This window comes from Sus scrofa, chromosome 7 (genome assembly GCF_000003025.6).
Source record: "Sus scrofa isolate TJ Tabasco breed Duroc chromosome 7, Sscrofa11.1, whole genome shotgun sequence".
NCBI classification, from domain to species: Eukaryota; Metazoa; Chordata; class Mammalia; order Artiodactyla; family Suidae; genus Sus; species Sus scrofa.
The window spans coordinates 31014479-31027187 of record NC_010449.5 but is presented as its reverse complement, the minus strand read 5'-3'; the positions used below and the strand labels follow the sequence as shown (position 1 = coordinate 31027187).

The 12709-nt window shown below is 43.1% G+C and overlaps 1 protein-coding gene across 11 annotated transcripts in view; it reads left to right on the top strand.

Annotated features, from left to right (window-relative positions):
• TCP11 (t-complex 11) overlaps positions 1–12709 on the top strand; it is a 153623-nt gene that overhangs the window by 133895 nt on the left and 7019 nt on the right. For all 11 annotated transcript variants that reach the window (XM_021098623.1, XM_021098622.1, XM_021098624.1 and 8 more), the window contains one exon: positions 6574–6694. In XM_021098623.1, the coding sequence (XP_020954282.1) occupies positions 6574–6694 (121 nt within the window). The remainder of the gene's footprint in view (positions 1–6573; positions 6695–12709) is intronic.

Below are 12709 nucleotides of genomic sequence, written 5' to 3'. Positions count from 1 at the left end.
TTAAAAAACTACATTTATGGAACTTGGAAGATGGATGGGATAAATAGGATGAGGAGAGAAGCTTTAAGAACAATTCCAGGAGTTCCCGTCGTGGCGCAGCAGTTAACGAATCCGACTAGGAACCGTGAAGTTGCAGGTTCGGTCCCTGCCCTTGCTCAGTGGGTTAAGGATCCAGCATTACCGTGAGCTGTGGTGTAGGTCACAGACATGGCTCGGATCCCGCATTACTGTGGCTCTGGTGTAGGCCGGTGGCTACAGCTCCGATTCGACCCCTAGCCTGGGAACCTCCATATGCTGCGGGAGCGGCCCAAGAAATAGCAAAAAAAGATTAAAAAAAAAAAAAAAAAGAACAATTCCAGTGCTCAATAAACCATTAGCTTATAGTTACCTCTGATGATTGAGACTGGTGTGTTAGAGGAATTTTGATTTTTCTTTGATTCATCTTTATGTTGCTTGTTTTTTGTTCTGCACGAATCATGTGCTACTCCTGTATTTTTGGGGGAGGGGATGTTTAATTCAAGAAAACCAATGACTATTTGGCAATGACTAGGTACAGCCTCAGAATTTTCAAGTGGCTTTTTTTTTTTTTCTTTTGATGGTTGCACTTGTAGCATATGGAAGATCCTGGGCTGGGGGTTAAATCAGAGCTGCAGCTGCCAGCCTACACCACAGCAACACCAGATCTGAGCCAAGTCTCCAAACTTCACCACAGCTCGCAGCAATGCTGGATCCTTAACCCACTGCACGAGGCCAGGGAGCGAACCTGCATCCTCATGGACACTAGTCAGGTTTTTAACCAGCAGTGCCACAATGAGAACTCTTCAGATGGTTCTTTTTCTTCTTACTAGTCTAACTGTATAGGTCAGAGAAAAATAATTTGAATAACATTCAGAAGAAAGTTAATTCCTTTAAAAATTAATAGACAACTTTAACACAGTTCACTTTTACAGAAAAGTGATGGAAAATCGAGTTCTCACATTCCCCCTCTTTCCCGGCATGCAGTTTCCTGTGTTATTTATGTCCTGTATCAGTGTGGGATATTTGTTACAATTGACAGTCCAGTATTAGTACATTATTATTAACTCAGGTTTACACTGGGGTTCACTTTTTGTGTTGCCTTATCTGTGGGTTTGGAAAAATGTATAATGACATGAATTCACCATTTCCGTATCACACGGAGTAATTTCACTGCCCTGAAAATGCCCTGTGTTCTTCCTATTCATCCTTCCCTCGCCCTCCCACATCCCCGAACCTTTGGCACCACGCATCTTTTGACTGTCTCCATAGGTTTTTAGAATTTCTCATAGTTGGAATCATTGACTATGTAGCCTTTTCAGACTGGCTTCTTGCGTTTAGCAAAATATGCCTTTACGTTTCCTCTGTGTCTTTTGGGGGCTTGATAGTGCATTTCTTTTCTTTTCTTTTTTTTTTCATTTATAATGATTTTTATTTTTTCCATTGTAGCTGGTTTACAGTGCGTTTCTTTTTAGTGTTGAATAATATTCCATTGTCTGGATATACCACAGTTTATTTATCCATCACTTACAGAACGACATCTGGGTTGCTTCCAAGCTTTGGCAATTATGCATAAAGCTGTTATAAATGCCTATGGGCCAGTTTCTATGTAGATGGAAGGTTTCTACTCATTTGAGTAAATATCAAGGAGCAAGATTATTGGATTATATGGAAAGAATACATTTAGTTTTGTGAGAAACTGTCTTCCTGGGTAGTTGTACCATTTTGCATTCCTACCAGCAATGAGTGAACATTCCTGTTGCTCCTCATCCTTGTCAGCATTCGGGATTGTCGGTATTTTGGATTTTGACCATTTCAATAGGTGTGTAGTAGTATCTCGTTGTTATTTTTTTTTTTACAAGTGGCTGCACCTGTGGCATGTGGAAATTCCCAGGCTAGGGGTCGAGCCACAGCCACTGTAGAAGCAATGCCGAGTAGTTATGTTGTGAGCCACATGGGGAGTCCTCTCATTGTTATTTTAATTTACAAATCTCTAATGAGAAGTGAGGTTGAGCATCTTTTCATATGTTTATTTGTCATCTGTGTATCTACTTTGGTGAGATGTCTATTCAGACCTTTTTCTGTTTCATTGTTGTTGGTTTTTTTTGCTTTTTAGGGCCACACCAGAGCATATGGAGGTTCCCAGACTAGGGGTACAATTGGACCTACAGCTGTCGGCCTACTCCACAGCCCCAGCAATGCAGGATCCGAGCCATGTCTGTGGCCTACACAAAAGCTCACTGGATCCTTAACCCAATGAACGAGGCCAGGGATTGAACCCACATCCTCATGAATATTAGTCAGGCTTATTACTGCTGAACCACAAAAAGAACTTCCAGGCCTTTTTCTGTTTTAAAATCGGATTTTTTTTTTTTACTGTTGACTTGTAAGAGTTCATTGTCTATATTGGGTACTAGTTCTTTATCAGGTAAGTGTTTTGCAAAGATCATAGCTTGTTTATTCTCTTAACAGTGTCTCTGACAGCAGTTTTTAATTTTAATGAAGTCCAATTTATCAGTTTTTTTCTCTCATAGATCTTGTTTTTGGTGGTGAATCTAAAAGGTCATTGCTAAACCCAGGGTCACCTAGATTTCTCCTGTTATCTTCTAGAAGTTGTAGAGTTCTATGTTTTACATTTGGGTCTATGATCTACTTGTGGAAGGTATAAGGTCTGAATCCAGATTCTTTTTTTTGCCTATGGATGTCCAGGTGTTTCAGTACCATTTGCTGAAAAGACTGTCCTTTCTAGTTGAGTTGCCTTTGCTTTTGCTGTTTTTTTAAGGGGAGAAAAAGACCTATTTTCTGATTTCCAGACCTATTTTCTGATTTCCATGACTCTGTGACATGATAATGCCACAGAGATTGGAAATATAGGAGGAACAGGTTTGGAGGGGGAAGATAGTGAATTGAATGTTATTTAAAAACTTTTTTACATTTTTCATTTTTAAAATTTTCGTTGATTTACAATGTTATGTCAATTTCTGCTGTACAGCAAAGTGACCCAGTTACACATATAAATATATTCCCTTTTTTTTTTTTTTTCTTTTTAGGGCCACACCCATGGCATATGGAGGTTCCCAGGCTAGGGGCCTAATTGGAGCTATAGCTGTCAGCCTATGCCACAGTTCATGGCAACGCCAGATCCTTTACCCACTGAGCTTGGCCAGGGATCGAACCTGCAACCTCACGGTTGCTAGTCGGATTTGTTTCCACTGCGCCACAACAGGAACTCCTATTCCCTTTCTTATATTATCTTCCATCATGGTCTATCCCAAGAGACTGGATATAGTTCCCTGTGCTATATAGCAGGATCTCATTGCTTAGCCATTCCAAAGGCAATAGTTTGCATCTACTAACCCCAAACTCCGAGTCCATCCTCCTCCTCCTTCTCTCCCCCTTGGCAACCACATGTCTGTTCTCCATGTCTGAGTCTGTTTTTGTTTTGTAGATAGGTTCATTTGTGCCATATTTTAGATCCTACTGTAAGTGGTGTCATGCGGTATCATATTGTCTTTCTCTTTCTGACTGACTTCACTTAGTATGAGAATTTCTAATTGCATCCATGTCGTTGCAAATGGCATTAATTTTTTTTTTGTCTTTTTGCCTTTTCTAGGGCCGCTCCCGTGGCACATGGAAGTTCCCAGGCTAGAGGTCCAATTGGAGCTGCAGTCGCCGGCCACAGCCACAGCCACAGCAATGACAGATCCGAGCAGATCCTTAACCCACTGAGGAAGGCCAGGGATCGAACCTGCAACCTCATGGTTCCTAGTTGGATTCGTTAACCACTGAGCCACAATGGGAACTCCTAATTTGTTCTTTTTATGGCTGAGTAGTATTCCATTCCACAGCTTCTTAATCCATTCATCTGTCAATAGATTTTTTTTTTTTTTGTCTTTTTTTGCTATTTCTTGGGCCGCTCCGCGGCATATGGAGGTTCCCAGGCTAGGGGTTGAATTGGAGCTGTAGCCTCCAGCCTATGCCAGAGCCACAGCAACACGGGATCCGAGCCGTGTCTGCGACCTACACCACAGCTCACGGCAGCACCGGACTGTTAACCCACTGAGCAAGGGCAGGGACCAAACCCGCAACCTCATGGTTCCTAGTCGGATTCATTAACCACTGCGCCATGATGGGAACTCCCATCAATAGATTTTTTAGGTTGTTCCCATGTCTTGGCTATTGTGAATAGTGCTGGTATGAAGATATGGGTGCATGTATCTTTTTGAATGAAAGTTTTGTCTGGATAGATGCCCAGGAGTGGGATTGCTGGGTCATATGGTAGTTCTATATTTAGCTTTCTGAGGAACTTCCATACCATTTTCCATGGTGGCTGTACCAATTTATATTCCCATCAACAGTGTAGGAGGGTTCCCTTTTCTCCACACCCTCTCTAGCATTTGTTATTTGTAGACTTATAAATGGTGGCCATTCTGACTGGTGTGAGGTGGTTCCTCATTATAGTTTTGATTTGTATTTCTCTAATAATTAGTGACGTTGAGTATATTTTCATGTATCTGTTGGCCATCCATATGTATTCTGTGGAAAAATGTCTGTTTAGGTCTTCTGCCCATTTTTCTATTGGGTTGTTTTTTGTTGAGTTTGATGAGTTGTTTGTATATTTTGGAGATTAACCCCTTGTCGGTTGCATCATTTGCAACTATTTTCTCCCATTCTGTAGGTTGTCTTTTCATCCTTTTTATGGTTTCCTTTGCTGTGCAAAACCTTATAAGTTTGATTAGGTCCTGTTGGTTTATTTTTGTTTTTATTTCTATTGCCTTGGGAGACTAACCTAAGAAAACATTTGTACGGTTATCAGAAAATGTTTGCCTGTGTTCTCGTCTAGGAGTTTAGTTGTGTATTGTCTTATGTTTTAAGTCTCTGAGCCATTTTGAGTTTATTTTTGGGCATGGCATGAGGGTGTGTTCCAGTTTAATTGATTTACATGCAGCTGTCCAGTTTTCCCAGCACCACTTGCTGAAGAGACTGTCTTTTTCCCATTTTATATTCTTGCCTCCTTTGTTGAAGATTAATTGACTGTGTGCATCTGGGTTTATTTCTGGGCTCTTTGTTGTGTTCCGTTGGTCTGTATGTCTGTTTTTGCGCCAGTACCTCACTGTCTTGATTACTATAGCTTTGTTATATTGTCTGAAGTCTAGAAGAGTTATGCCTCCTGCTTTGTTTTAATTTTTCCTCATGATTACTTTGGCAATTTTGGATCTTTTATGGTTTCATATAAATTTTTAGATTATTCTAGTTCTGTGAAAAAGATCAATGGTAATTTGATAGGGATCATATGAAATCTGTAGATTGTTTTGGGTAGTATGGCCATTTTAACTATATTAATTCTTCCAATCCAGGAGCATTGGATGTCTTTCCATTTCTTTGACTTCTCTTTAATTTTCTTGATTTTTTTTTTTTTTTTACAGTTTTTAGCATATAAGTCTTTCATCTCCTTGGTCAGGCTATTTCTAGGTCTTGATTTTTTTTGAGTGCAATTTTATTATTTTTTTGTCTTTTTTTTTTTTTTTTTTTTTTTGCTATTTCTTGGGCTGCTTCCATGGCATATGGAGGTTCCCAGGCTAGGGGTTGAATCGGAGCTGTAGCCACCGGCCTACACCAGAGCCACAGCAACGCGGGATCCAAGCCGCATCTGCAACCTACACCACAGCTCACGGCAACGCCGGATCGTTAACCCACTGAGCAAGGGCAGGGACCGAACCTGCAACCTCATGGTTCCTAGTCGGATTCGTTAACCACTGCACCACGAAGGGAACTCCTTGAGTGCAATTTTAAAAGGTATTGTTAAAAATATGGAATGCTTCATGAATTTGTGTGTCGTCCTTGTGCAGAGGCCATGCTAATCTTCTCTGTATCATTCCAGTTTTAGTACATGTGCTACTGAAGTGAGCACTGAATTCAATTTTAGACCTGCAGATTTGGAAGTATCTGTAGATATACAGGTGTTATCAGAGAAGGAAAATCCTTTTCTAGATTTTAGGTTTATAAGAAAATGATAAGATGGAGTTCCTGCTGTGGTGCAGTGGGTTAATGATCCAGCTTGTCTCCGTGGCGTTGCTGGTTTGTCCCTGGCCTGGTGCAATGGGTTAGAGATCTGGTGTTGCCACAGCCATGGCTCAGATTTGATCCCTGGCCCAGGAACTTCCACATGCTATAAATGCAACTGAAAAAGGAAAAAAAGAAAAAAGAAAAAAGAAAATGAAAGACCATTTAGTTCATTGCTAGATGCATATATAAAGAGACACTGAGTCACATCTTTTCTAGGCTAAATGCAGAATCAGTGCTGAAGCTCAGCGTGGCCTCTATTTGGGGAAGGAGGACTCCTGAGAGGAGGGTGCAAAGAGCCCACCTGAAAGGTTGTGCTGGTGCCCTTGACAGCCAAATCGAGTTCAGCTTATTCAGCTCGCCAGAGTTCCCGGCCTTTCCCTGTCAGTGTAATGGTCTTTTGTCATATCAGACATTGTTTGGGGCTTAGGAGACAATGACCTTATAGCAATTTTTGAGTAGAAAAAGTAATTTGTTCATTTAACTCTCTTACAGTCTGGAAGGCAAGGTCAAGGAGACAATGCACAATGCCTTTTGGGATCATCTTAAAGAGCAACTCTTAGCTACTCCCCCAGACTTCAGCTGTGCTCTTGAACTTCTAAAAGAAATTAAGGAGGTGAGTGACCTCCCCTTTGGAGGTGTAAAGTTTCCAGATATATCCCTTGCTCATTGCAATGTCAGTGACTAGCAAATCCTAACTGAACATGGCCCATAAATGAGAATCTAATCAGTAGACAGAAATCACACAGTAATTTTTTTTTTTGTCTTTTTGTGTTTTTAGGGCTGCACCTGTGGCATATGGAGGTTCCCAGGCTAGGGGTCTAATCGGAGCTGTAGCTGCTGGCCTACACCAAAGCCACAGCAGTGTAGGATCCGAGCCGTGTTTGTGACCTACACCACAGCTCACAGCAACACTGGATCCTTAACCCAGTGAGCGAGGCCAGGGATCCAACCCGTGTCCTCATGGATACTAAAGGTTCATGACTGAGCCATGACAAGAACTCCTCCAACCTGGCCCTGAAAAAGCAAACAGCATGGAGAGGGCCACATGGTAAGGAAATGCAGGTGGCCCCTAGGACCTGAGGGCAGCATCCAATCAACAGCCAATAAGAAGCTGGGGCCTTCAGGTACACAGCTGTAAGAGAGTGAACTCTGTCAGCAGTTTGCATGAGCTTAGAAACAGATTCTTCCCCAGTCAAGTTTCCAAATAGAATGTAGCCTAGCCAGCACCCTGACTGCAACCTGAAAGGAAGATCTGATTAAACTTTGTGGACTCCTGACCCACAGAAACTGTGAGATAGCAAGTGTATATGCTGTTTTAAGTCTGTAATGTTTATGGTAACTTGTTATGCAGCACAGAAAACTAATATGCCATCTAACATATCCCGCAATGTTCATGGTAGCTCTGTTCACAATAACCAGGACGTGGAAGCACCCTAAACGTCCTTTGACAGATGAATGGATAAAGAAGATATGGTACATATACAGAGTGGAATATTACTCAGTCATAAAAAAGAGTGAAATAATGCCACTTGCAGTAACATGGATGTAACTGGAGATTATCATACTAAATGAATTAAGTTTGAAAGAGACAAATACCATATGATACCACTTATATGTGGAATCTAAAAAATATGGTCCACATGAACTTATTTACAAAACAGACTCACAGACATAAGAAGCAAATTTATAGTTACCAAAGGGGAAAGTTATGGGGATGGATAAATTAGGAGTTTGGAATTAGCAGATACAAACTACTATATATAACATAACAAGGTCAGATACAAACTACTATATATAACATAACAAGGTCTCACTGTATAGCACAGGGAACTATATTCAATGTCCTGCAATAAACCATAATGTAAAAGAATATGAAATAATATATATCTGTGTGTTTGTATGTGCATAAATAACTGCGTCACTTTGCTGTACAGCAGAAACTACCATACCATTATAAATAAACTATACCTCAAGTTAAAAAGTGCCATCTACAGATGAAGTTTAAAATTGTGCCATCAGAAAATTGCTCTCGTGGCTCAGCGGCTAATGAACCCAACTAGAATCCATGAGGTTGTGGGTTCGATCCCTGCCCTCACTCGGTGGGTTCAGGAGCCAGCGTTGCTGTGAGCTGTGGTGTAGGTCACAGACTCAGCTCGGACCTGGTCTTGCTGTGGCCATGGTGTAGGCTGGCGGCTACAGCTCCGATTTGACCCCTAGCCTCGGGAACCTCCATATGCCTCAGGTGAAAGCCTTAAAAGGACCAAAAAAAAAAAAAAAAAAAAAAAAAAAGTGCCATCTGGTAAAGGCAAATTATTGAAAGGACTTACTTCACTTTCTCAGAAGAGAGAAGGATGGATTTGGAGAGGATTTGAGAGGCGGTAAGTTGATAAATGTCACATTCTGTTCCTTTGGCTCCTCAGCTTCCTTCCATGTGGACCTTTCTACACCATTCGAATTCCAGAAAAGAGATCTGTTTTGACCTGAGAAGACATAGCTATCTGTCTTAGAAGTTTTCATCCTCACTCTGAGTTGGGGAACTCCCAGCAGTTGTGCACTCCTTGCCGTCTGCTGTGTTCCTACAGTTCAGTCCTCGTCCCACCGGATGTCCTGCTAGCGACGGGCTAAAGTGTACAGTCAGCTTCCAACAATCCAGCTACAAAGTAATGTTGGGATGGAGAGAGACGAGGATGGTTAGCTTATGCTAACAAACCTGTGCTTATAATAAGCAAAGAGAACATGTGTGGTCTTTGGTCATGAGGCTAGAGGTGATATCCTGTCTTCCTGTTCCTTCCATATTTCCCTTGTCCTCAGCCACTGGGGCTGCGTATCTGACGGAGCGACCCAAACTCTCGCTGCCTGAGTCTGAGTCCTCATGCGTTTTGCTTTTGTTGTTGGTGTGCTGTGGTTTTCCACTGACCTTTAATATTGGGTGTAGAAGTAGCAAGAGGCCCAGAATCTTCTGGGTTCCAGACACAGCCTTCTTCCCTGCTGTGGAGCAGCACCCATTTCTTCTTGGTGCTCAGGGGCAACCACTCTAGTCAGTAGAGGAGCTCTTTTTATTTTGGCCTTGCCCACAGCATGTGGAAGGTCCCAGACTGGGGATTGAACCCATGCCACAGCAGAGGCAATGCTGGATCCTTAACCCACTAGGCCACCTGGGAACTCTGAGGAACTCCTTTTTGACCTTGTTGGTTCAGTGGTATAAGGAGCCCAGAATGGCCAGGGGCAGTGTCGTCTTCTGATCTGTTGGAACCAATGTAAGCATTCTTCCCAAATCAGCAGGGCCCGGAGTTGGCAGGATGGGAACTAAAAATTCTGCATGTAGGTTCCTAGGTATAATAGTGAGAGGAACCAGTTCTGCTTCTGCCCCTTGATTCCTGGGACCATGCATTCTGGCTTTAGGGTACAGCACTGTACAATGGTTGAATCAAAGCATATGCTTCCTCTGTGGGTGCTCTGAGTGCCGTAGCAGCGTCTTCAGTAAGCCAGTCCACTTTTCGTTCCGACCAGTTGACTCTCCACAAGGGGGATGTGGGCATGGACCCACCACTGCACTTTCTTGCCTGTAAGATGAGTTCCTTGATCAGATGCAGGGCCAGGGGGCGTGCTAGGGCATTCTGTGAAATTCTGCGAGAACATGGATGTTGGTGCCGACAGAAGCAGTGCAGACAGGGAAGACCCTGCCTCCCCCAAATGGAAGAGGTCCAAAGAAGTCATCTGCCCAGGGGGTGGCTGATGCCCCCGGGGGGAAGGGTGCCTCATGATGGACCTAGTTGTTTGTGTTCTTTAGGGTTTTTTTTGTTTTGTTTTGTTTTTACTATAGTAAACAACATTTTTACCATTTTAATAATTTTAAGTGCTAAATTAGTGGCATTGAGTACTTTGACACTGCTGTGCAGCCATCACCCTGGCCATTTCCAGGATGTTTTCATCTCCCCAAACAGAAACTCTACTCATTAAACAATAACTCCTCATATCACTCTCCCCCCAGTGCCCGCTAACCTCAGCTTCTTTACCTTCTGTCTCTGAACTTGACTATTCTGGGTGCGTCACAGACGTGGACTCCCACAGCATCTGTCCTCTTCCATATGACACATTTCCCTTAGCATAAGTTTTCAAGGCGCATCTGCGCTGCAGTGGGGAGCGGAGCTCCATTCCTTTTCTGCTGAATCATCGTCCCTTGGATGGATAGACCACTTTTGTTTATCTCTTCATTTGTTGGTGGACATTTGGTTTGTTTTCACATTTTTGCTTTTTTGGGTTGTGCTGCTCTTCATTCTTCATGTGTAAGTCTTTGAACTTCTCTTTCCCTGTCTTTTGAATACATACCCAGGAGTGGAACTTGTGATTCATACGATAATTCTATGTTTAATTTATTGAGAAACCACTAAACGGTTTTCCTCAGTGGTTTACCATTTTACAGTCCTCCAGAAATGTATGACAGTCCGGATTTCTGCATATTTTCACTTATTTTTCAACATTTTCCCTTTTTAAAAAAAGTTATAGGAGTTCCTGTTGTGGCTCAGTGGTAATGAACCCAACCATCATCCATGAGGACGTGAGTTTGATCCCTGGCCTTGCTCAGTGGGTTAAGGATCTGGCATTGCTGTGGCTGTGGGATAGGCCAGCATCTATAGCTCCGATTTGACCCCTCGCCTGGGAACTTCCCTGTGCTGCGGGTGCGGCTCTAAAAATCAGGAAAAAAAAAAGTTATAGACGTCATCCCTTGGTGCAGCCATGAATGGAGTGGTGTCTTGCTGTGGTTTTGATTTGCCTTCCCTGGCAGCTGATGGTGTTGAGTATCTTCACGTGCTCAATGCCCTCTCAGTGTCGTCTTTGGAGGGAGATTTACTCAAGTCCTTTGCCCATTTTTTTTTTCTTTTTTTGTCTTTTTAGGGTCATACCTGTGGCATTTGGAGGTTTCCAGGCTAGGGGTCCAGTCGAAGCTGTAGCTGCTGGCCTACGCCACAGCTCATGGCAACGCCGAATCCTTAACGCACTGAACGAGGCCGGGGACCAAACCCATGTCCTCATGGGTACGAGTTGGATTCATTACCACTGAGCTGCTTCAGAAAGTCCCTTAAAATTATGCTGTCTTTTGTGTTGAGTGGTAAAAGTTCCTTAAACATTCTGGCACCTGACCTGTGTCAGATAAATGATTTGCAGATATTTTCTCCCATTCTGTGGGTGGTCTTTTCACTTTTTTTGATACTTGCCCTTGAAGCACAAAGTCTTTGTTTTTTGTTTTGGCCACACCTGTGGTATGCAGAAGTTCCCAGGCCAGGGATTGAACCCACGCCACAGCAGTGACAATGCTGGATCCTTAACCACTAGGCCACCAGGGAACTCCCAAAAGTTTTATTTATTTTTTGCTTTTCAGGGTCGCACCCAAGTGGTTCCCAGGCTAGGGGTGGAATCAGAGCTACAGCTGCCAGCCTACACCACAGCCACAGCAGCAGCAACGTTGGATCCAAGCCGCATCTGCAGCCTACCCACAGCTCATGACAACCCACTGAGCGAGGCCAGGGATTGAACGCACATCCTCATGGGTACTAGTCAGATTTGTTTCCACTCAGTCATGATGGGAACTCATAAAAGTTTGATTTGAATGAGGCCCAATTTATCTACCCTGTTTATCTACCCAATTTATCTAGCCTGTGGTGGTTTCTGCTCTTGGTGTCCTGTCTTGCCAAATCCAAGATTATGAAGATAAGCCCCCTATTTTCTTCTAATAATTTTAAGAAGTTTCACTCTTATGTTTAAGTCTTTGACCCAGTTTGAGTTAATTTTTCATTTGGTGTAATGTTCATTGTTTTGCATGTGGCTATCCCGTTTTCCCAGTACCTTTTGTTGAAAAGACTGTCCTTTTCCCATTGAATGCTCTTGGCATTGTTTTGAAAAAAATCATTTGACCATATATTCAGATTTTATTTCTGGGTGGGTTTTTTTGTTTTGTTTTTTGTTTGTTTGTTTTTTGGTCTTTTTGTCTTTTCTAGGGCCACACCCGTGGCATATGGAGGTTCCTAGGCTAGGGGTCAAATCAGAGCTACAGCTGCCAGCCTACACCAGAGCCACAGCAGATCCGAGCTGCATCTATGACCTACATGGAAGCTTGCAGTAATGCCAGATCTTTAACCCACTGAGTGAAGCCAGGGATCAAATCCACATCCTCATGGATACTAGGTTCTGAACCTGCTGAGCCGCAGCAGGAAGTCCCTCTGTGGACACTTGAGGTACATGGAATCTGGTGGGCAGAAGGCCTAAATGGGAGGGTGGCTCGTATAGCAGCCTGAGGTGCTGCAGACCCCAGCCTTACTTGGGTCCACTTGAAGTTGGCAGCCTTGTAAATGACTCTGAATGAGTGTCCCAGTGCTGCTTGTTGCCTTGAAAACCCTGAGGCCTGTGCGCATTGTGCCTTTTCTTGCGATGGGTGGTCTGAAGTCCAGCAACTTTCACCTCGGAGGGGAGAGCTTGACAGGCTCAGGCCACTAAGACGCCAGCAGCTTCACAGAGGTAATGGGCTGCTCAGTTTTTGGAGGGATTATCTGCTGTCCTCGAGTTTGCATGTTTGTCTAAGGCATCCAAGTACTTGCTACTTCCCGCTCATCAGATCCAATGGGCATGTGGC